Source organism: Diprion similis, chromosome 6, assembly GCF_021155765.1.
Source record: "Diprion similis isolate iyDipSimi1 chromosome 6, iyDipSimi1.1, whole genome shotgun sequence".
NCBI classification, from domain to species: domain Eukaryota; kingdom Metazoa; phylum Arthropoda; class Insecta; order Hymenoptera; family Diprionidae; genus Diprion; species Diprion similis.
In genome coordinates this window covers 4425845-4448187 of record NC_060110.1, presented here as the reverse complement: position 1 = coordinate 4448187, position 22343 = coordinate 4425845, and the positions used below count along the sequence as shown (strand labels likewise).

At 36.6% G+C, this 22343-nt stretch overlaps 1 protein-coding gene across 1 annotated transcript in view; it reads left to right on the top strand.

Annotated features, from left to right (window-relative positions):
• The window catches only part of LOC124406599 (ankyrin repeat domain-containing protein 12), a 38470-nt gene that overhangs the window by 3178 nt on the left and 12949 nt on the right, over positions 1 to 22343 (top strand). Inside the window, exons 3-4 of the mRNA XM_046882055.1 lie at positions 16115 to 16257; positions 19927 to 20092. Of these exons, the coding sequence (XP_046738011.1) occupies positions 16115 to 16257; positions 19927 to 20092 (309 nt within the window). The remainder of the gene's footprint in view (positions 1 to 16114; positions 16258 to 19926; positions 20093 to 22343) is intronic.

Sequence of the window (22343 nt, the reverse complement as noted above, 5' to 3'; positions counted from 1 at the left end):
TATGCATCTTACTGTCCTCTACATTAAAAATGGTTATAGAACAGAAATTTATTCTTCAAAATCGATTTCTTCTTGCCGAGCAATCTGAAGGCGTGGTCAAAATTTTACATAGTTTAAAAATGTTTGTCTCATTTGTTCGGTTTTATTTGCAACTGCGTTGACTGCTGCAATGGGTAATATTCCAATTATGCAATCAACATCGATTTTCAAAGTATTCGTATTATTAATTCTATATTTGCGTTAGGCTAGTCCTGCAAATGAAAATGACAATGAGACAGGTAGAAGAATGGTTAAGACTAGCCATTTCAGTGCAATGCTTATTGTTAGGTAAAGAATCTAGTGCGTAACTACTTTTGTATAAAACATCATAATTCGATTGCAGATTTTGACACAAATGGTGTACAAATCGATGCATATAGAAAAACTATCAGTTCATCTGTAGTTTAGTGAGTAAATATATGTTCGTCATTATTGCATTCGTCGTAATCGCTGTTTGCGAAATGAAATTACTTCTGCAATGCGCTGCATTGGTATTGCATACGCACAGCATGCGAACGATATACCGTGAATCCCAGCTCACATTTGCACTCCCAAGCCACTTGCTAACCGCCAGAGCCATCAGACGCACAATTTTTACCTGACAATGAGTGCGCTTCGAGTGACATTCACGGGCAACAATAAATCATACTCTGAGAAAATATTCAACATGTTATAGCTATAAATGACATAATATAATGAATTTGTTAATCGAAGACTCTCAAAATTTCATTCATCGTTTCATTATTATTGTTATAGATATTTTTTACTTTATTACAGCTATTACAATCAACGCGTCTCGAAAAGATGTTTAAATAAACTAATAAAGACATCGTCATTTTTCAATAACAATTTTTTGTAGGAGACCGTAAAACGCAAAACTCTTTTTTGAAACTTGTTTAAAAAAAAAAAAACCTGCAGAAAAATGGTATGACGTGAAACCCCAGACATGCATTTTTTATTTATTTCCTAATTCATACGCCAATTTCACCAATTTTTGCGCCTGTCAATCTGAGAATTGGAGGAATAGAACTCGGTTGATTTTAAGACCGATTTGACTCAACTAAATCTGGGATACGTAATATCGTTTAGACGCGTAGTACACGAGTGGGTTTGATCGTCGCCGGGCGGTGATACACGATAATGATTTCAGTGGAGTGACCTTTGCCACCAAATCGTTTCACCATCAGTCCGCTTTTGTCCGGTATACCAGACGCCAGAGTTTCTGACGGTGCCCAAGAATTCGGGAGTTTTACGTAACCTTTGAAATAGGTGAGCTGGATCGATCAATGAGCGTGTGAATAAGTTCGTCGCACCTAAAACCGTCCACCTCTCTCCAGATTATAAATTGTACCTATATATATAGGCTCGAGTCGACCCCATTTTTATACCTATAAGTAAATAAGTGTAGACCTACAATTGATTTTTGTTTTTTCTTTTTTTTTTTTCACCAAAATTGCGACCGTTTGAAGTTAAAATTTGATTTTTCTTGCAATAATTATGAACTTTTTTTCGTGGATTAAGAGAAAAAAGAAAAACTATATACGGTGATTAAAGAGAAGTGGGATCGTAGCGAAGGCGATAAAATTATTCAAGAATACTGTCTCGCAATTTGAATTGTATCGCTTGAGCTATTTTTTAGATGTCTTGAAAACTGCAAAGCACGTCACCGAGTGAAAGAGTTGACTTTATTGTCAATAAAATTACTTTCTATCAATGGATAGCAATAAAAAGAGATATACAGTAAATGAAGTTTAAATAAATAATTTAAATAATTTCGAATAAAATAAACTGTAATCGAAATGAATAATTATATTTGTCAAGATACGAATTCCCAAAATTCACCCACTTTTTCAGTCGTCTTCTTAATGTCCAATCAAAATTAATCGTCGACCAATCGTTGAAGCGAACTCTAATGAAAGTGGAATAATTCGAGACATGAAATTCGGGTAAAACAATTCAAAGAATCTATAAACGAATGTATCGAATCCCTCGCGGAATCCATAGTATGCAACACGTTCAAAAACTAGCATCACAATTGAACGTGAAAACATGAAAGCCTATCCTTTGCGTTCGGGCTCTCGACATTTTTTTCAATAAGCATGAAGCAGTCTGCGCTCGCAGAGTAGATATTTTAATATGCAGAATTCCCCTTATGGAAGTAACCATAACTGTAAGCCTTGCTGATGATTGAATTTTAAAATGAAACCGGCAGCACAGCTGCTGCGAACGTTGAACTCGTCTGCTTTGATTCGTCTAAAGTCGTACACCCTTTGGTGTTCTCCTGGGTAAGATCATGGGTGATACTTTGGGGTGTCCACTTGTAAGGTCAGAGTGAAGAGTGCAAATCCGTCATGGGAGCATTCTGCGGTGAGAAAAATAGAAAAACCAAACGCAGCTGGCAGCATTCTCTTTTTCAAGACCCCTTTTTACTCTCCGTGTTTTTTATCTCTTCTTTTCGCATCTTATTTTCTTTCTTGTGACCACGCACTTTGGACGAAGTGTCTCGTAGCGTTACAAATTCTTCATGTGCACACGCTTTTTAACGAAGCTTAGAAAACGAGACACTTCAACGAGGTTCCGCGGGTCAATTCGAAGACATTCTTAGATCGTCTGTTCATCCAAATCCAGTTTCTGGATCTCCTATCCCTAAAGTTCTTTTTTTTGCCCATTGAAATTACAAATTCAAGATGATGGATCGGATAATTGGAATTTCATCTGATTTCATTATGAAAATACTTGTAATGAGATTATTTTACTCGTTGATGAATATTCAAAACAGTGAATGAAATATGGTAGACATTTTGTGGAAATTGTAACCAAGTATATATCAACCAATCGTTACTTTTATAACTTATTGTTAAACTTCTTCGTGTAACTGAAATAAAAAATCTCCGCTATTAACTTCATGCGATTTCTAAAAATTTCTGTGTCTCTCAAATTCAACGACGAAACAAAAAAACGACCCGATAAATTTTTAAGACGAGTAATTTCAAAAATTTGAGGTACTCTGTTCGTTGGATCGTAATAATCGATTGCGGGATAAACAAAAAAATGAGAAAAAATCATCGACCCAATTCCCCACGCTTCTTATACGTGACACTGCAAAATTGAGACGTTAAAACACTTTGTCGCTATACGGTGTAATAAAACAAATCAAGATTGATTTGACTTCAACGTTTTACCGAAGGACTACCATCGACATGGCGAAACGTTGAGGTGAACGGCCGATTCATGTTTTCAAATTTACCCTGAAGGTTCGCTCCGTCAATAGGTGGGATTGGGATATATCTCGTGGTAAAGGGGGGCGCACAGGGTTTTAGGGGTCTGGCAGACGGGCTTCTACGGAAATCAATACTCGAGGACAGGGCCGTGTCACCGCGTTGGTTAAGCAGAAAGAATTAAGGATGGATTGGCTGCACAGGACCGTCTGATACAAAAGTTATTGCGAGGCGATAAAAACGAGTTTGAAGTTATTGACGTTATCGTAAAGAAAAAAAAACACATTGGAAAGAAATTCACTATTTCAACTTTCCAAAGTGCCTCGAAAGACACTTGGTTGGACTTAAAAATATGAGTGTGTCTTATGTTATTACATTTTAATGAATTTCAGACGATTCCAAAGTTGGGAAATAACACAATTTTCTATTCGGCTTATACCATCATATTTGTGTAGGTATATTGCATCCAGTGTTAATCTCGATACCACGGATTGTGAATGAGGTCAGTAATAATATTGTTTCTGAAAACAAAGCTCGCTTCACTCTCTGGCATGAAAAAAGAAAGAAATCAATCCCATCCATTATTATATAATAGTACAATGGTTAACCCTTTAAGTCATGCTGGTAAGTTTTCTTACCGCCTACTTTATATCCATTTTTTATATATTTGGAAAACTCAACATATTTCTTTGCGGTTTTATGCTTTCTGCAATTACGACTTATGCAATCTCAAAAATCCCTGCATGGAGTTTTTTGACCGTACATGATTAAGTTTAAAATTTTTTTCCGACATACTGGATCCTCCATCTTGAATTTTTTAAATATAATTCCAAAGTTTATGGTTCACCATGAAAATCGCAACAGGTGCATGTATAGTATGTACCAATGCATGCCTGTACAAATACTTTAATATTGCTGTATGTTAATTAATTTGGAAAGGGTAAAAAAATTATTCGTTCCAAGACTTTTTTTTAACCACTTAAGGAAAAATTCGTAACTCAGTTCAGTGTGCCTCAATAAACTGCGAACGCCTTAAAGAGGGCGTTTCATAAGATCTGTAAAAGTAAATTTCTGCGACAAGTAATTTAGAGACGATTTTATTTGTAGAATTTTGAAAAAAATGTAAACATAACATTTATGAGCAAATTATGTTGGTTGTAACTTTGTGCTAATCATGATCTTCTGAAAAATGTATAAGTCGAATAGAAAAGTCAATAAGAAAATGTTCTAAAAATGTAATCAAAGTATTTATTTGATTTCACGAAATGCAAAAATTCAATTTTTTCGATTAAAAAAAAAATCAATATGTAAAATAAGACTATTTAATTTAAAAAAATATTCCTTATATTAAACTGACAATCAATGAATTTGTCCCCCGAAAAAATACGTTCTTGGAACTCATATGCATACGTATAATACTAACGAGTCATATTACTCTAACAAAAACCTATTCAATTTACATTAAGTAGATAAAGTATAGGGTGAAAAACGTATTAATTCAAATTAAATTAGCATTTGTTTATTAACAATATCCAATACCAATGTGAAAATTTGTTGGATTTAAAAAAATTTTAGTCAGTTCAAGCTGAAACAAACTTTTCATTTAATACTTGGGTCGAACAATAAATATTCAAAAAATCATCGTCATGTATTTGTGGTCCATTCGGGCGCCAGTTGCAGTCTGCAAAGCCGTTACTGGCGAGCAGTCGTCGGGCAAAAGAGGGATGAACGTGAAGGTGGGGGTGGGGGAGGGCAGAAGGGGGGGGGGGGCACCTGTACGTTACCTGTTCGCCGTCGCCAGTTCCGTGTGGGGGGGGGGTTACAATGCCAGTCAGCCTAGCATCCCCTGACGAACCGTCGTCGTCGCAGTTCTTCCCCCACTCACTGAGAGTCCAGAGATAGAGAAGACAACTGAATTGGGCAAAGTTTCGACAAAGAATTTGGAATGGTCGTTTGCGGGGTATACTGGAGCGGATAGCGTTTAAAGAGGACGGTTTCGTATTTTCAATTCGGTTTAAGGATGAATTGTTCTAACCGTCTGAATAAAAAGTTTGGAAAAGAGAAGAAAAAACTGTTTTAAAATGCTTCCAGCGTTATTGTTTCCGCCAATAGTCGTGAACGGAAAAGGAATAACATCCTAACTATGTGATTGAAATTAATCTGACCAAAATTGAAAAATACAAGTATAGATATCAAGAATTTTGGTATATTTTTTGTAACTAGAACGTTCACGATGGTTTACTCTGGCGCTTTTCATCCGATTATAATGCTCTTTGGCTCATTTTACTCGCTGGTTAGATTTGTAAAAGTCGGCTGAAAAATATGAAGATCTTACGTTTTGGTATATATTAAATTCTCGAAAATTTTTTACACTTTTTTTTATCCACTGTAGAGATGACTGTTGAAAATTTTTTTAAGGTCATCTAAGCGTATACAAATTCCAAAAAAATGAGGCCGAAAAATTTAGAATCGGATCAGAAACACCAGAGTCCTATTATTTTGAACGATTGAATTATAATACCTTTACCAAATTTTTGAATCTTAGTTTGTGGTGGTTGAATTTGCTCGAATTCGTTTTTATCAGATAGTGCAGATATTGTTTCATCCGTGTTCACGACTTCTGTCAAAAATAACATTGTTAGAGATATTTCGAACTTCTTTTCTCTCTCTTAAGCTTTCGATTCATCCTTAAGATTCCGCTGTTCACCCTTATAACTTCGAACATATGCTTGCGGCGGCGATGTTCAACAGGCAAAGACCATGGATGACTCGTTTAAGAAAAGAAAGACTTACGTATGAGGTGTTCCATGTCAACTCCGTAAAATAATGATCGTAGAAATTTTTTATTTCCACAGGAATTTTTCGTATGATAATATAACACCTGAAAACCTGCCAAAAACTTGAATTTATTTTTTTCTCACAATTTTCGTTTTCACTTTCTGAATTCTCAGATCGGTTTTTGACGAGAACTATCGTTACTTAATTACAGATTCTTGAAAGAGCGAGTTTCATTTTATACAATTAAAATGTTCCTTTTTTCGTATTGAAAACATAGCTGATTCAAACAAAAATAAAAACATCTGAACGCATGAAATTTTCAGTTTTGAATGTATTTTACGTGAACAGTTTTTTAAAATTGTTAGCCTCCGCACATTACAGTTGATTTTAAACACGAAGATTAAAATTACACGTTGCTGAATTTGTTAAATCGATACTCTTGATTAATTTTCGCTCTCGAAAATATCAGAAAGTTCTTTAAAAATTCATGTGTATTCAGAAAAATCAACGAATTCATTCCACATAACAAAAAAAAAAAAAAACATTCCCTGAAATTTGTTAAACTATATTTTGTTTAAACAATTTATTGACAACTTTCGAGCATAATTGTTATTCAACTTTAATTTTCTTATCGTCTTTGTTGTGGTTGATTTTTTCAGAGTTTTATCTTATCATGAGCTATTCAATATTGTGAACGGGACTCACTTTTTGTTGAGAGTGTATCCTTAACGCAATAGTTTGAACAAAATATATTACGAGTGACCGTAATCGTATAGAATAGTAACACGTATTAAATTTTGCAGTTCTTCTAGTCTGTTATAACGACAAAAGAATTAATTAAAGCTCAAAAAAAACATGGCAGTAAAAAAGTTGACCTGTAAAAAATTCTTTACCCACAAAATTGGAATCATGGTTGTATAAGTGTTGCTCATCGTCGATCGCTCCGGAGTTTATCTGCATTCCACGCGCAGACCGTCTAGTCAAAGTACAACGTGACACGATTAATAAGCTCATGTTTATATTAGACGCGTAACAAGTCTCCCGCGCAGTCTTGAAATCCTGAGAAACCGTGGATTGAAATTGTTTCAAATTCCAAATATTGAATCAGGAGACTAATCAAAAAAGATTTGGTTTCACCGGTTCCTCTCATTGTCAGTTCGGAGTTTTTTTCAAAAGTTGTTAAAAAGATGTCATTTTCTACCTAATATATAGGTAATTATATTGTTACAGTACAGTACGAACTAATTTAGCTTTCTTGAAACGAGTTTGCAATGCAGCTGCTTCGCTTCGGTAGTCGGTGTGACGAGAAAATTCTAAAATAATATTTTTTATATTTTGGTTATTCTGCGCCCATGAAAAGAATTTTTGCAGACTTAGCTGTTAGTCTTTTGAGGGCTCCTCCTAAGCCATCACAAGGCCCCTTTCCATGCGAGGTAGCGAAGAAGTGCCATTCGGCACCAACCTTTGGAATTTATCGATTGCCAATTTTTCAGAATCCCATGACATTTTCAGTATTATTATAATAAGTATTTCAATAAATTCATTGTAGAGTACGGAACAATGAATCAACCTTGCAAAATGTAAAATTAATTGAGTAACATTCTGTAACCTGAGTTTGATTTCGACTTCTTGCCGTTTTTCCGAAATTTCAACCCCCTTAACTTCTAAATTAGGGGCGAAAAAAATAAAATAAAAATTGTTTGATGTATTAAGTTGATCCCGTTCGGTTTGACGTGGAATGACTCATATACAGTTATAACCCTCGAATAAATCAATACGTATTATAATTAACTTTTTTTTTATTCTGGTCTTTCAAAATCATGGTGCTTTGACGTTCACTGATGGATTTAGGCTTTTCGTGTGCTGTTAGAATGGACCAAACATGTTTTTCATTTTTACTGCTTCTGCATAATGGTTTTCTTCTATATTCTCAACTCTAATTATTTTATTTAGTATATACCACTGCATTTTCTATGTTATAAACTATACACGTATAAATTACATCAACATCCTTAAAAAAATTTTCCAAGTTTTTTGAAGATCACGTTTTTGACTTACACGGGATTAAAAAGGGTGAGAGAAATTTTCAGTTCAAAGAAATTTTTTCCCCGGTCTCTGTACTCAGATTTCTAAAACTGGAACCTTGGATCGTAGTAAACGTCATTAAAAAAATGTTACTCTGTACAACAGGAATGTAACATTCAGATGAATTCTTTGCAACACTTTTTCGCGCCCTTTTTCAAACCGTCGGACTTTAATACGTAATATAACGCGAGTTTCCCCGTACCTTTGATGTATTCTTCAGAATAATCCTGGGCTTACAGTACATATATGTATGTATGTATTTCTCGATTTGAACGCCCTATACATTTATTTCTACAGCCGTGCCTTGGGCGGGAGGAGAGACGATGTTTCGGAACCGACCAGCTTAAAGCTGACCTGCAATTCTCTTTCCTCCGTTGAAGCGTATTGGGAATTCCATGCACAGTAGGGCTGACCAAAACCCTGACCCTCTCATAGCTGGAAATTTTTATTTATCAATTTTATTCAATGGCACTTAGACGTTAGTGGCAAGTTTAATATGTGCGAAAATCCACGTAGTATCCGAGGATTTGCTTATAAGTATAACTCGAATATTATAGAAGATTCGAAAAAAAAGTTGGGACTAAAAACAAAGTTTCAGCTTATTTAAACGAATCTCAAAGTTGCGATATGCAAAAAAATGACGTTCCCTGAAAATTGTTCACTATTTTTAAAACTCTCTAGTTCCTTGGATTTATTTACTACGAAAATTATACGTTTTTTGCTGCTTTACGTTTCAGAAAATTGTACTCTTGTATTAGTGTGAAAAACGCATGGGCAGATTTCATTATAGGGCTGGATTTATTGTTAGTTTAGAATCTACGAATTTTATTCTTTCACAGTTTACTGCAAAAACGATAAATTATATAATACATGTTTATACCAAATAAAAATTATACAATATTTTTATAAATTTCCATCTATATTTCAGAATTATTTCTAGAGCGATTCGATGACAATACAGTACGACACATACGATTTCAGGAAAATCATGAAACAAAAGATTCAGATTTCGAACTAAATCTGGCTTCATAGTGAAATTCATACTTTCTTTTTTACACTAACAGGCAAGTATTCTCCAAAACTTTGAGCGAAAAATACATTCGCTTTTCGATAAATCCAAAACGTCGGTCAAGTCGATTATATCTGGAACTTCCCATATATGCTCGTATTTTTACTACTCATCGAATCTTCACGGAATTCCATATTGAATTAGGGCACACCTGCGACTTCAGCTGATGTTTTGAATGATCAAGCCAAATATTCACACCCATCTTTTGGAACAGGAATGTAAAGAACTTGGTGCGTTTTCAGCAAGGAATTCAGAATTCCAAACTTTCTCAATTCCTCCAAGAATAAATGTATGTGTAATATATATATATGCGGATCATACATTTGGGGTGAAAATTTAGGCATTCGGAATTTATCTAACCAAGATCCTCAAAAACTTCCGGCGTTCTTGTCCGGAGTATTTTATCTGCGATGAATGAATGGTGGGAGCGTTAATACTGAAATATCAAAGTTGCATTCACGTATGAGATAACTCGTGTCGAAATCGATCCATTCCAAGCATACGACCTCATTCGTTTAAAAAATTGCCTCTCCTTCGTCTCGGTTCAGTCAGCGACGCTACATCAAGTGAACCAGTCTAAATTAACTTTAATAAATGAAATAAATACAGATTCTTCTGTGCCTTCTATAAGAGCTTCAAGTTTTCTAACAACTGGTCAAGGAGATGAAATCATTTGATTTTACTCCGTATTGCCAGTTGATAACTCTTACGTGAAAACTTTGAGTAATTGAGGATGGAAAATATCATTTTGGATATGAGTGATCAGTTAGAACCCAAAAATGTGCATCACGTGATTGTGTGTTAGTGAAAATGATCGTATATTCCTATACGAAAAACTAGCGTATGATTAACCCCAATTGGTCACTCAGGGTGAATTTCACCCCAAATATTTTTCAAACTCTTCGTAGCGTTCAGGAATAGACTTTCATAGTTTTTTCTTCTTATGTCAAATATGAACAAATTTCAGAACCTCAGGTTTTTTTTTTATTGTCCGGTCACGTGAAATACCCCAGGGTTAAATGCGGAGCACGGTTAGAGTCAAGATAAAAATCGGAAAAAAATAGAACATCAATTTTTAATTATTCGTAACAGATTTGGTGGATGAGCCGCTTGAAATTCAAAAATGACCTTTTTGCGGACCATCTTAATGATTACGTAGTAGTACCAGATGGATTTACCGTGGTAGTATGAGAATCATGAGTTTTATATATACTATATAGAACACTATAGAACATTGTACTGTAGTTTTAGTGTAAGAATGGTGTTAGAGAATCGTGATAACCGTTATATTGCAACGGAAAATAAGTCTGTTACTATAATGTACGAATTTCTGGTAGAGTCCGCACTCTCAGTGGGGGGCTGCTTCCCCTAATTCGTCCTCGAACCTTAGCTCCGCTCTAGACTTGTCACGACACTCGTTGAATTCCAAACTCGCCGTTCTAAGTAGGACCGCGAAGAAATTGGAATCAATAAGGTTCTTTACTACATGTTTAGTTGAAAGAAAAATGTTGATATTGTAGTTTGTGTTATTGGAATGATTTCTGTTAAATAGTGGGGATGTTGTTTCATTTGTGTTTACTATCATTGGAGCAAAACACATTGCTAAAGGGAATTTTTTAAATGGTTCATTCATTTTTCCTAACTTTTGATTCAGACGGTCTGCCAGATTCATCTTTAAATTGAAAAAAAAATTTTGAAGAACGACCAAATGCAACCAGGATCAGACTTTGAGTGTCTCATGGCTATAACGTCTCGCACGACTCATTCTCCATGGCTCTTAGCCCAAATTAATGGTTTGTTGTTGCTTCACCAGCTTCGATACTCACAATCAGTCTCTCGTTGCATTCCTGACAAGCACCAGAGGAGAAACCTATGACAGCAAAATCCTTCCACATGGAGTCATGTAAAGTCATTTGAAGTCATCTTGAAGTCACGTCAAGTTACTTTCTGCTCGTTCACACTGCCGTAGTGTTCATTCAATCTGTGAAAATGATCCTGATGGAACGCAGGTTGCATCATACTTTAGGAAAACTTGTTTCTCATACCCTTAATTATGTGGCGGGTGCATGACTGATTCATAAGAAGACAATCCATTGACTTTGAATTGCAGACGGTATACTCTGCAACACAATCATAATCCAAGACCGCGCCCTTTGCGACAACTCACGATTCGAAGCCCGTTTCGAGAGTTATTGAACAAATATGTTATTGATTCGAGGAAGAGAGAGAGAGAGAGCTGGAGTGTTGTATGCGGTGCCCAATATTTCATTTCGTACCGAAATCCGAACCGTCCTTGCACTCGCTTGACTTTTATCAACAATAATAACGAGATAGAGTCTACATTTGATATCCATGTGCCTATGCATGTACGGGAGCCTTTGGTCAGAGGGCTGACTCCAAGCCACGTGGCACCGCCATCACCAATACACGCACAAATTTCAAAATGCGTACTTAGTATTTGTCCGCTAGACTCGGTCACGTAAAAGTTATGCGTGTGTTGATGTTGGCGGTGACCGCGTGACTCAGAGTCGGCCTTTTCCCAAGAGTCTCCCTGTTCGTATCCTAGGATAAGTGTCCCAGGGGCGTATTATTTTCTCGTGGTGAATAGTAAATCACATTTAAAAACAAATAAGTAATTTATTCAGAAATTCAAGTTACATGTGTAGGTTTGCAGTTAAAATACCGAATATTATTAGAGTTGATTCTAACTGATTATTCCTAGAATTTACAACATACTGAAGTACGTCTGAGGGACTGCAACGAAAGAGCCAGAGTAGAAATGCAGTCCAAGATGGTTCTCTGGCAATTAACTTATGGTTTAACAAAATGCACGCCTTAGGAGGCAATGCCAGGTTCCTCCAATCGTGGTCCGGTAGGGGTTGGAAAAAACCCAGACGCTTACGTCACATTCGCGAGGTCCTAGGCGTAGGACCCTTAACGGGTAGCCCATGGCGATGGGTATGGCAAGCACCTGGACGCCGTAAATGGGGAAAGTCAAAGGTCCCGAATTCATTAACCGTTTCGGCTTTGTTTCTGCTACCTTTTCAGGCATGGTTCCTTCTTGAACAATTGATGTGCGTTGTTTATGACACGTGAAAGCCCGTGGGGTCAGGACTGACCATGGATTACCTTCCCTTATGGTTTCGGAAATTCGATGAGTCAGTTTAATGATATAAATTCTTAGAAAATTATTTTTGACCCGTACAATAAAACTATAAACAGAATATTTGACCATGCAGGACCGAACACTCCCGGTATATTACAGATATTCGTACATCTATGTAACCCATAGGACAAGGAGAGTATTGTTCTTTTTCCGAAGAGTTAATCACTCGAAAAATATGGTGTACACTTTTCTGGAAATCTCTTGAAATCCTTTGAATCCTTTAAGAAAAATACAAGATGTCAACAACACGATGTTTTCATTTTATATGCAGAAATCTGTTTTTTGGTTATGGGATGATACGTAGATAGCTGAGGCCTGTATAGTAACCTCGGTTAGAAATTTCTCTATGCAATAATTCTATCGATCAATACCTATATATGAGGCATTCCACGACAATTCGGCTAAGGTCTGACCTTCATTCTCTTGGATTTGCTCCGTGATTTTTTACATTGTTGTTCCAATTCTGAAAAGCATTTGAATTTTTTTCAAATTTTTCGAACTCTTCCCGGCGCCGCCGGAGCGCCTTAAATGATATTTGACAATGATTGCAACATTTTTGAAAATTATGAAAAAAATCATATAAATTCTGTGCCCAAAACCAGAAATATTCAAACCCAAATTGAATTTTCGTGGTAAACACCAATCGTTACAGTAAGTATAAAGTGCAAAAACCAACCCTGAAAACAAAGCATAAAAAATCATAATCCTTAAGCTTGATTATAAACACAGTTGAGTAAAAATTACGACATATCTGCGGCACCAGCTGACTCTGGTCGAAACGAGCGCGTATGTACATTTATTTTTTATCATCGACTATTTTGCATTTGCAATCTTACGGATCTGTGAAAGCTCGATCCGATCTTCTCTCCTCTTTCTTGACAACACAATATGAGAAACGTATTTTTTTCCTACAACTGTGTGGAAAGTCGCACTTTCGGAATCCGTTCGCACTCAGTGTAGCTTAAGGCGTGGTGCACCTCGAGTAGTCTGTAGTTTCCGTGCTCAAAACCAGAGGGCAGGCGGGTGCCGCTTGGCGACCTGATAACCACAAGCGCGCGGATTTTGGTAGATAAATTTCGGCAGTGAACGAGTGCGGACGAGCGCAACCTGGCACGTGTTCCGTAAGTTGTCTTACTCTCAATCGGGTTTGCCTATATTATTATTTTCCACTCCTAATTAGGGACGTTCCATGTACCAGGAGCAACAGTACTAGGACTAGACTAACAATAAAATAAGAGAGCTCTCTTAGGTAGCGTCCATTGAGTTAGAGATTAAGGTTGACCACTAGCGGGTCCTCCCCTTTGTGTAATTAGATCCGATGTCACTTCTGTCCAATAAATTTGCTGTAACCAACCGGCTTGCGCGGACTTTTCCCTCTTCTTCGTGAGGGTTTTTACGCCCGAGCACGTCATAGTCATTAAATTATCTGTAATATGACAGTGTTGTTATTTAAAAGCCTGACAATCCCATCATCCACGAATTCTGCCTTTGGTGGTACAATTCATTTCAACAGAATCTGTAGAGCGTGCGTAAAGTGCCCTATTTCCGAACAGTGCGGTAAAACTATTACGACGCTGGTGCATGGGCAAAATTGAAATGCTGTATTTTACACACAAGGACTTGTTTTGGCAAATGCGCGCATTCGAATTACTCAGTTTTACGCACCGTCTCGTTAACAATAAGAGGGCTTTACGGTTTCCAGGTCGTAAATTAGAATAATTTTTATGGCACTGATAGATTAATAAAAAAAAACATTTTATGAGTCTATAAATTTTCTGACATATATTTTAACCCTCCAAATATAAAAAAAATTTTTATCTGAAGACTGAAATATATTTCAGAAAAATTATAGACTCAAAAAATATATTTCTCCAATTGATTTGTCAGTTCCACAAAAATTACAAAAATTTTCTACTGACAAAATATAACGTCTCCTTAAGCGCAAGTTACCTAATCCCAATTTTACCCGCTATCAGTGGCACCTTCGTGCCTTCTCAAATCAAACTTTCCTGACATGCAGGTGCTGGGAAACAGCGTGTGTCACACGTGTGGATGGGCGATATCTGACTCGTGCGATTACAACGCTCGCCTTGGCTCATGCTGCACTATTATAAAATTCACGGTATCAATAAAAGTCCACACCGATTAGTGTAAAATTAAACATTATCGGTGTAAATCGTTCGATTCTTGACATCAAGTGGTTTTAAAATCAACACCAAAATGGTGTGGACTTCTAAAGAACATTTTCGGTGTTACATTTAACATCGCATTTCTAATAATGTACGTTCACACTAGTATATTCATGTCGCCAACTTCACACTCGATTCGTGTGTACGCAGCATTCGCCTTTGCGACTCACGCTGCAAATTCCACACACATCGAGAATCGCGCACTTTCCACACTGCATGGTAACCTAATATACTACAGTCCGCTCTCTCAATAAAAACGCTCCCCCAGTTTCTCGCTCGCGCACTTCCCTCACTCCGACTCAACCTCAAAGCTCCAATTATTCGCTTGCAAAACTCTCAATAAGAACGCTCAGCCTAGATTAGAAGAAAGAGAGAGTCAGTGAGTGAGGAGCGCACGCAGGATGGAGCTACTCAAATTCGCGGAAAAAATCTTTTCGTCAGGGGCTTTGGCGTTCTTATATTGAGAGGTCGGACTGTATTCTTTCCCCCAATAGAAAATTGTTTGAATGGTCCATATTGTGAATACCGATGCTCAGTGGGACCAAATCCCGACAAGCAACCTCAAAAATGAAGATTCGATTTCCGGGATTTTGAATGTTGGGTCGGGTGGTGAGAAGGTGCATGTTGTACTGAAAGGAGAGGGTGGGCATTTTTTTTTATTAGTGATGTTAGTTCTGTCGAACGTTAGCCTTGACTAGCCTTCCGCGCTAAGGCGACTTCTGCTTTGACCTAACCTAAAAGTTATGTATATCCTTATAACGTGTGATCAAAAAAGAATTTAGGGCTTTGGTTTATACTCTTAACTAATTAAATTTGCAACAATCGACTGACCATAGGTGTCCACTTGCCCATGGTGTACGATTTTCGGTGTGGTCCTACGTTCATGCGGCAACTGTTCAGCTTTTATGGTAAAAAAGTAAGATGGCGTCTCGTGCCACACTTAAACCAGTTTAAGCGTCTTATATTTTCAATAGTATTTTACTCCTTATTGTTAATAATAACAAATGTATACCTGTACGTATTACGGATTACATTCCTTATGATAAATTACGGAAAAAAATATTTCGATCCTTATTCAACCTAATTAACATTGGTTGTTTACTGCTAATGAATGTTTGGAGTATATTTTATTTGAATCAATATCGTTTTTCATACAACTTATATTGTTTCGTAATCCAACCTGACAAAATTCTCAAAATCCAATTTTGTATCGCAATCTGAATGGTTTTTGGTACAGAACTTCACCATATCGAATCGCACATTTTATTTTCGGCTTCGTATTTGTAATCAGCGATCTCGAAAGCCCAGTGTACTAATTTTTGTTAAAATCCGACTTGTTTTTGATCTATGAGTTTGCCATTTGGGACCTGCCATTTTGTTTATAAAAATTTTGACTTCGGATTTGTAATCAGCAGTCTGAACAACCCCCGATTACTAATTTTTGATCAAATAAAATGATGCTTCGAGGTTTTGGCCAGCTTTTCGAGATTCGGCCTCACTGTGCGCCGGGGAAAGTTCTGTTTCCACTCTAAAAACGATACTTACATTACGCCCATTTTTTTTCACACAGGGTGGACCCCGCTACACGAGGCCTGCAACCACGGGTGGTTGGGCACGGCACGGATTCTTATCGAAGCTGGCGCTTCTGTCAACGCTCTTGGACTAGATGACGACACTCCGCTTCACGACGCCGCAGTCAACGGTCACCAAGAGGTAAACTTTACGATTTTTTATACTCCATGCAAAATTCTGATTTTTTTTCCATTTTCGTAACTGAATTGCGTGACTGAAAGGGTTAAACGCGAACCAAGCAATAAATTTTCTTGAAACTTGATTCCCGATGGTTTTTGAGGTCACTTATTCCGATCCTGAGGTCAAATTTTGAAAATTATAAATTACGGATATAATGTGGTTTCCAAGAAATCTAAAATTACTGAATTCGGTCTCAGAATTTGGGGTTTTCGAGGTCGCTGTTTAGGAATTTGACCCAGATTTCCAACATCCAAAATGGCCGACTTGATATGGCAGTCCCAGCGAGAAAAACCAACGGATTTGGATCTAACATGGTATACAGGGGTCTTAGTGGTTGGAAACGCTGAATCTGTTAGCAGACATTCGAATGAACTGATAATTTACCTTTTTTTTTACTAAAAAAAAAACGAATACAAATAGAGATCATTTGGATTGCTAATCTGGCGCCAAAAACTTTGAAAACAACGAAAATTTTACCTTAAACCCGATTTTTAATGAGTTGGACGTCGACCGACGGGCTCTTGTACGCATAATGTTTTCAAAAGTGTCAAAAAAAAAGTTAAAAAGGAATAGGAAAAATTCGACCAATCATGGGCCCGGTCTTGAAATGTTTGAAACAGAAAATACAGTCTTTTAGAATTTTTCGAGAATTTTAATAAAGGCACTTACTCACAATCGCTCCAAGCATTCATTAATATTTGAAAAGTAATAGAAAATATAAAAAAAATTCAGGGTACTGTTTCAAAATTGGAACAATTACAGAAATTTTTTTTCAACAAAATCAAAAATAGTTTGGGTCAGTCGTTTGTCGGGTTCGCATGGAATTTCCCATAAATTGTCGTAATTCGACATAGTGTGATACACGTTATAGGTGCTATCGATGAAGAAATAAAGAGTCTTGAAAAACATGGAGGGAAGCAGTAAAAAGAAAACAAGAATTCTCAAGTGCCAATTTAAATTTCAAGATGTTATCGCGCAGGCAATGGGGCCCGAATTTTGATGGTGGGATATCTTTTATGCACATATCTCGAACCCTCTTATGTCCTCTTAAAGTATGTATGTTGTACATACATGTTGCGAAACTATTCATGGCATTTCACAATATATCGCTATATTAACATTACTAACTTCAATTCAAATAATTGCTCCAAGTTTATTTTTGAAGAACGAGTTTCAGTTTCGAGTTGAGTGAGTATAAAACAAAAATTCAAGTGTGTAGAGATTTCGAAAAAAGTTTCTACTTACTGTTGGTCTTGTTCGATGATAAGCTGTTGAGAATTCTAAAATTTTCTTACTGTAAGTTGGTTCGTTTGGAGAATTTAAATGGATTCAAAACCATTTGTAAAATAGTGCAAAAAATCCTCTGTTACAAAAATCATTCTCCGACTTTTATTACTTCCGAACGAGCTTCCAAAAAACACACCTCACAATATTTCCGTTACAAAATTGATTAAATTAATTCTATCGACCAAAACATGTTTTTATGAAAAACCGTTAGACCGTATTCCGAAATTTCAACCTAATAATGTTCTCTAAAATGAAATATAATATCACGCAGTCCTTGCATGGGAAATTTCTTTATTTTTTATCGACATGTTTCTAAAATCGAGGCCGTATAGCCTTGCAATTGTCGAGGACGACGGAATCACTCAAGCGCTCTGAGTGCGTTCAGTTTGGTCCTCCGGTCTATCCTCTTTAAGTCGTTGCCGGATGGATGGTATCTGGTTATCCAGTCCGCAGGCCTCGGCCTTCTTCGTCAGTACGACCGACCCAGCCGTCATCGCTGAGACCGCTATCTCAGCAATGTTTTCCCAGAATTTCTAGAACGCACTTTTTGCCCTCCCAAAACCACGCCCTTATTTCGTAATTTCTTCGTAATAATTTCATGTACTTATCTATGATAGTTTTCCGATACACCTAGAGAAATATCTAGTTGTGGCTATTATACATATAGTCATTAACTATTTTTATTTTTTACCGTTCAATTTAAGTATACTTATAGTTTCGGGTACAAAATGAAAGTGAACTGCTCTGCTGTAAACAGAATATTCAGTGAGTGTTGCTATTCTTTTTGGTTACGGTCACTCGTGGTATAAAACGACTTATTAAATTGAAAGAAATGTGATAAACTAAACGAGCAGGTTTAACGTTTTAATCAGCAGAAAATGTAGTATAATATCGACAACTATGATCACACTGCATAGTTACCTGTACAACATTTTTTTGTAAATCTATAACGGTATTCAAACCGTTATTGTAACGATATTTCCATTTTACTAAAACTTTCTAGTAACTGTAACGAATGGAATTCTTCTCAAATACAAAGTCATTCTTCCGTGAAATATAGTTTCACAAAGAGATGTATTATTTCCCGATTTAAGAAGATAAAAGTACACAAATTTTCAAGGAAGCTTGACAAACAAATGAATCATATAACCGACTTTGAAATTCGAATCTCGAACACAACTTCTGGAAAACTCTCTTTTAGAATAGTTTTATTGCATTAAAATTTTCATATGCAAAAGTTGCCTAATTCTTCCGGAAAACAAGTCTGATATACGAAGTACTTGTATAGATTATAATGGAATTCTAACCTACATTAAAAACATTAAATTTTCGGAAAGATGTTTAATTTTGAAGATGAACATTGAGATTGTGTTGCATTGGAAAATTTTCTGCTAAATAGAAAAATCTGCTATTACTGCTAATTCGACAATCGAGTTATCACCTATTTACGAATGTTTATGCGAAAATGCTTGAGCAATTCTTCCCGAGGTGAAAACTTGTTTCGTGTACCTATGTAATCTCTCAGCGCAGTCGTCTATTTGTACCTCGAAAAAAAAAAAAAAAATGATTTACATCAATTGATCAAGAGTTGGAATTTAGACAAGGTTTCCTGCATCGTAAAACTCAATTAAAGTTTTTCAGCAAGTCTAAATTCCATTCCTCTGATGCTTCATGAATAATTCTTTAAAGTGATAAGTGGCAAAAGAATCATAATTAATTATGTATGCAGAATATCACTGTAGAGAAGTGGAGAACTGCATCTTTTCGTGTTTTTCCTTTTGTTCATTAGCATTTCGACTAAGGTTTAACGTTAATTTTTTAGGAACGAATTCTATATCGCTGACTGATATTACGTTGCCACTTTCATTTCAATTCGTATAGCTACTTGATGAATAAATTTAGCGGGAATAACAATTGATTTAAATTTTTTCCGTCAGATCGATAGGAATTTCGTATAGATAAACATTGTGTATTGCCTCTGAACAATTAAGTTTTGTGTTGAACAAACGCACAACTTTTCAACACAATTTCGGCGGACTTTATGCTTCTTAACTGGCAATAAGTTTTGAAAAATCGTACGATTTTTATACTTATTAATCACAAATAGACAGTCATACGTTTTTTTGGCGATAGAGATATAAGGAAACCTTAAGTTTTTAGAAGATATTATATAAGGAAGGTAAAATTGTTAAACAAGTTCACGATGGTCACGGCTCAACATATGTTATACTGCTGGACCACCCAAGCTATAAAATCAGTTTGTTATAGCTGTTCCTTTGGCAGTTTGTGTTTGTTAATATAATGTCGGTTGTTTATAAATAATAAGCATCCTGTTTTGTTTAGCTCGTGAAATTACTGGTCGACAGTGGCGCGGATTCAACGTTGAAGAACAAACGAGGAAAAACACCGGTAGACGTGGCTTCTGGCACCTTAGATCGCTCGTCCTTCATCTCAGATAAATCTACCGAAGCTCGATCAACCGTCAGTCAGCCTACATCGCCGGCTGCAGGTGAGTTTTTCCTGCATCCCAGATAATACGATCTCCCGTTTTTCCTGATTCGCTATACAATCAGGCGTTAGCATTGATTTTTTAAACATGCTTTCATGTTCTGCATTTCTGCATGTATGTGTTATAATTCCGGTGTGACGTCATAGCTGAGTACCCTTCAATCCAAAATTGCTGGGACTATCGGGAATCGCATTGAAGACAAAATAGCCTTCGTAGCCACTTGACCAAGTTTCGAATGTTCGGTACAACGGCACCCTTCGCAGGGGTTCTCGGGTAATTTAAAATTTTCAATACCATGCTGGAAGCATTCGGCTCGACTTGCGATACACGTATCAAACAATTGGTAAAAAAATTCAATATTTTTATATGCAAATTTGTCTTGGCGTGACGTCACTTGCTCCGATGAAGTGTGTCATTAACGACAAACTAGCGATGCGAGGAAACAAAAGAATCCATTCTAAAATTGGATTAATTATTTTTGTTCCTCCGATTCTGAGAATCGATATATCGGGGATGAAAATAGCATCGATTCTGAATCATCGGCATAATATTTATAAAACAAATGAGTTAATTGTAAATAATTAACATTACGTATTATAATAAGAATTGGTTATGCCTGCGGTTTAGTAATACTGAACTTATTATTGAGAGGATTAGTACTATTATTCAGTGTACTATTGTTGGCAGTAAATAAGCGGTATTTAAATGTTTTCTATCACATTTTCCAAATAACGGGATTAGTAAATGACTTTGTTTTATGAATTACGGCAGACAGTCGTTATTTATTAGAATATTTCGTCTCAATACAGAATACAAACTAGATACAACATTACAATTTTATATGAAGTTGTTCTTAACGACTAATTTAGTCATAATCACTCGATTCGGTGATAATCGAAACTTTGAAAAACCGAATAATAATCGCTTAATCCAACGCCACTTAGATCTCTTCTTCAAGAATCGTCGGAAGAATTAGGTATGCAAATGAAAAATTCCATTTATTATCATCGGATAGAATGTCGAAAAAATAATTAACACGTATTTTTTCTTCTTTCAATTCAACGTTCAATACCAAAAAGATATTTCTATTTGAAATGGACGCGTGACGTCACAACGTGAGCTTAGATACAGATATACTAGAATATAAAAAACGTGTAACGTTATGACGTCACGCGGAATTTGACTTCCTATATCTTTGTCAATGAACATTGAATCGAAAAAAGAAAAAATACGTGTAAATTATTTTTCGATATTCTATCCGACAATACTAATGAAACTTTTCATTTGCACACCTAATTGCCCGTCACTACGACAAACCTCACACACAATCTCAACTATAACCGGTGAGTCGTCGAGCAGAGCAGACGACCGAATGTCGAATGTTCGTTTTGAAACTAGGTTGTGTTGTGCCCGTGGAGAGGTATTGTTGTGCCCCCTACCGCCGGTTTTACGCCGCCGGCAGCGGGGGGCGGGATGTCCGGGATCTTGGGGGCAGGGCGCAGGCTGACGCGTTGCAACATGGCCATCAGGCCATCAGTTTGCAAGGGGACGCGCCCGCTTGCGGATCGGGAGTTTATGTCGACAAGGTTTCAAACGGGCTTCGACAGATGTCGCCTCACGCGCTTTAAATTGTCAAATAGTAGCGGTGCCGCTGCTGCTGCTGCTGCTGCTGCTGCTGCTGGTCGTGTTTGTTCTCTCTTGCGCGACAAGCCAAAAATAAAGGTGATTCCAGTTGGATGCTTTTTAAATTTGAAACACAATATCGAAAAAATTGTTTTTTTTTTTTTTTTTTATCCCCCCTCATTATTACCATCTCTAGCTGTTTTTAATCTGGTCTTTTCTTTTCGTAAATCTTATCACATAACTTTGTGAAAATTGGCAATGATGTGCACTGATAGGTTAATTCGGGGTTTTTTTCTTTTTTTTCTTTTTTTTTGCGCTAAACAGCATCGCCAAGTCTATTTATCTTTATGCTTACTTGAGAAATCAATCGGTTGTAATTGGGGAAGAGGAGAGGGGAGGTGATATCGAGTTAAGGATACGTGCAGTTTGTTTGCTTAATGTTGATATGCCGAATCGGATACGGCGTGAATCGCGATTATCGTATAGATTTTGACTATTTGACCTGTGCAAACGGTGGTGTATGTAGATACTTTGTATACGTGCTATCGTCGTTACACGACTTCTAACAAGTCGTGTCGAAAAAAGATTTCCGTCCGAATTTACATAGTATTGTGACGTTTACGTGTTA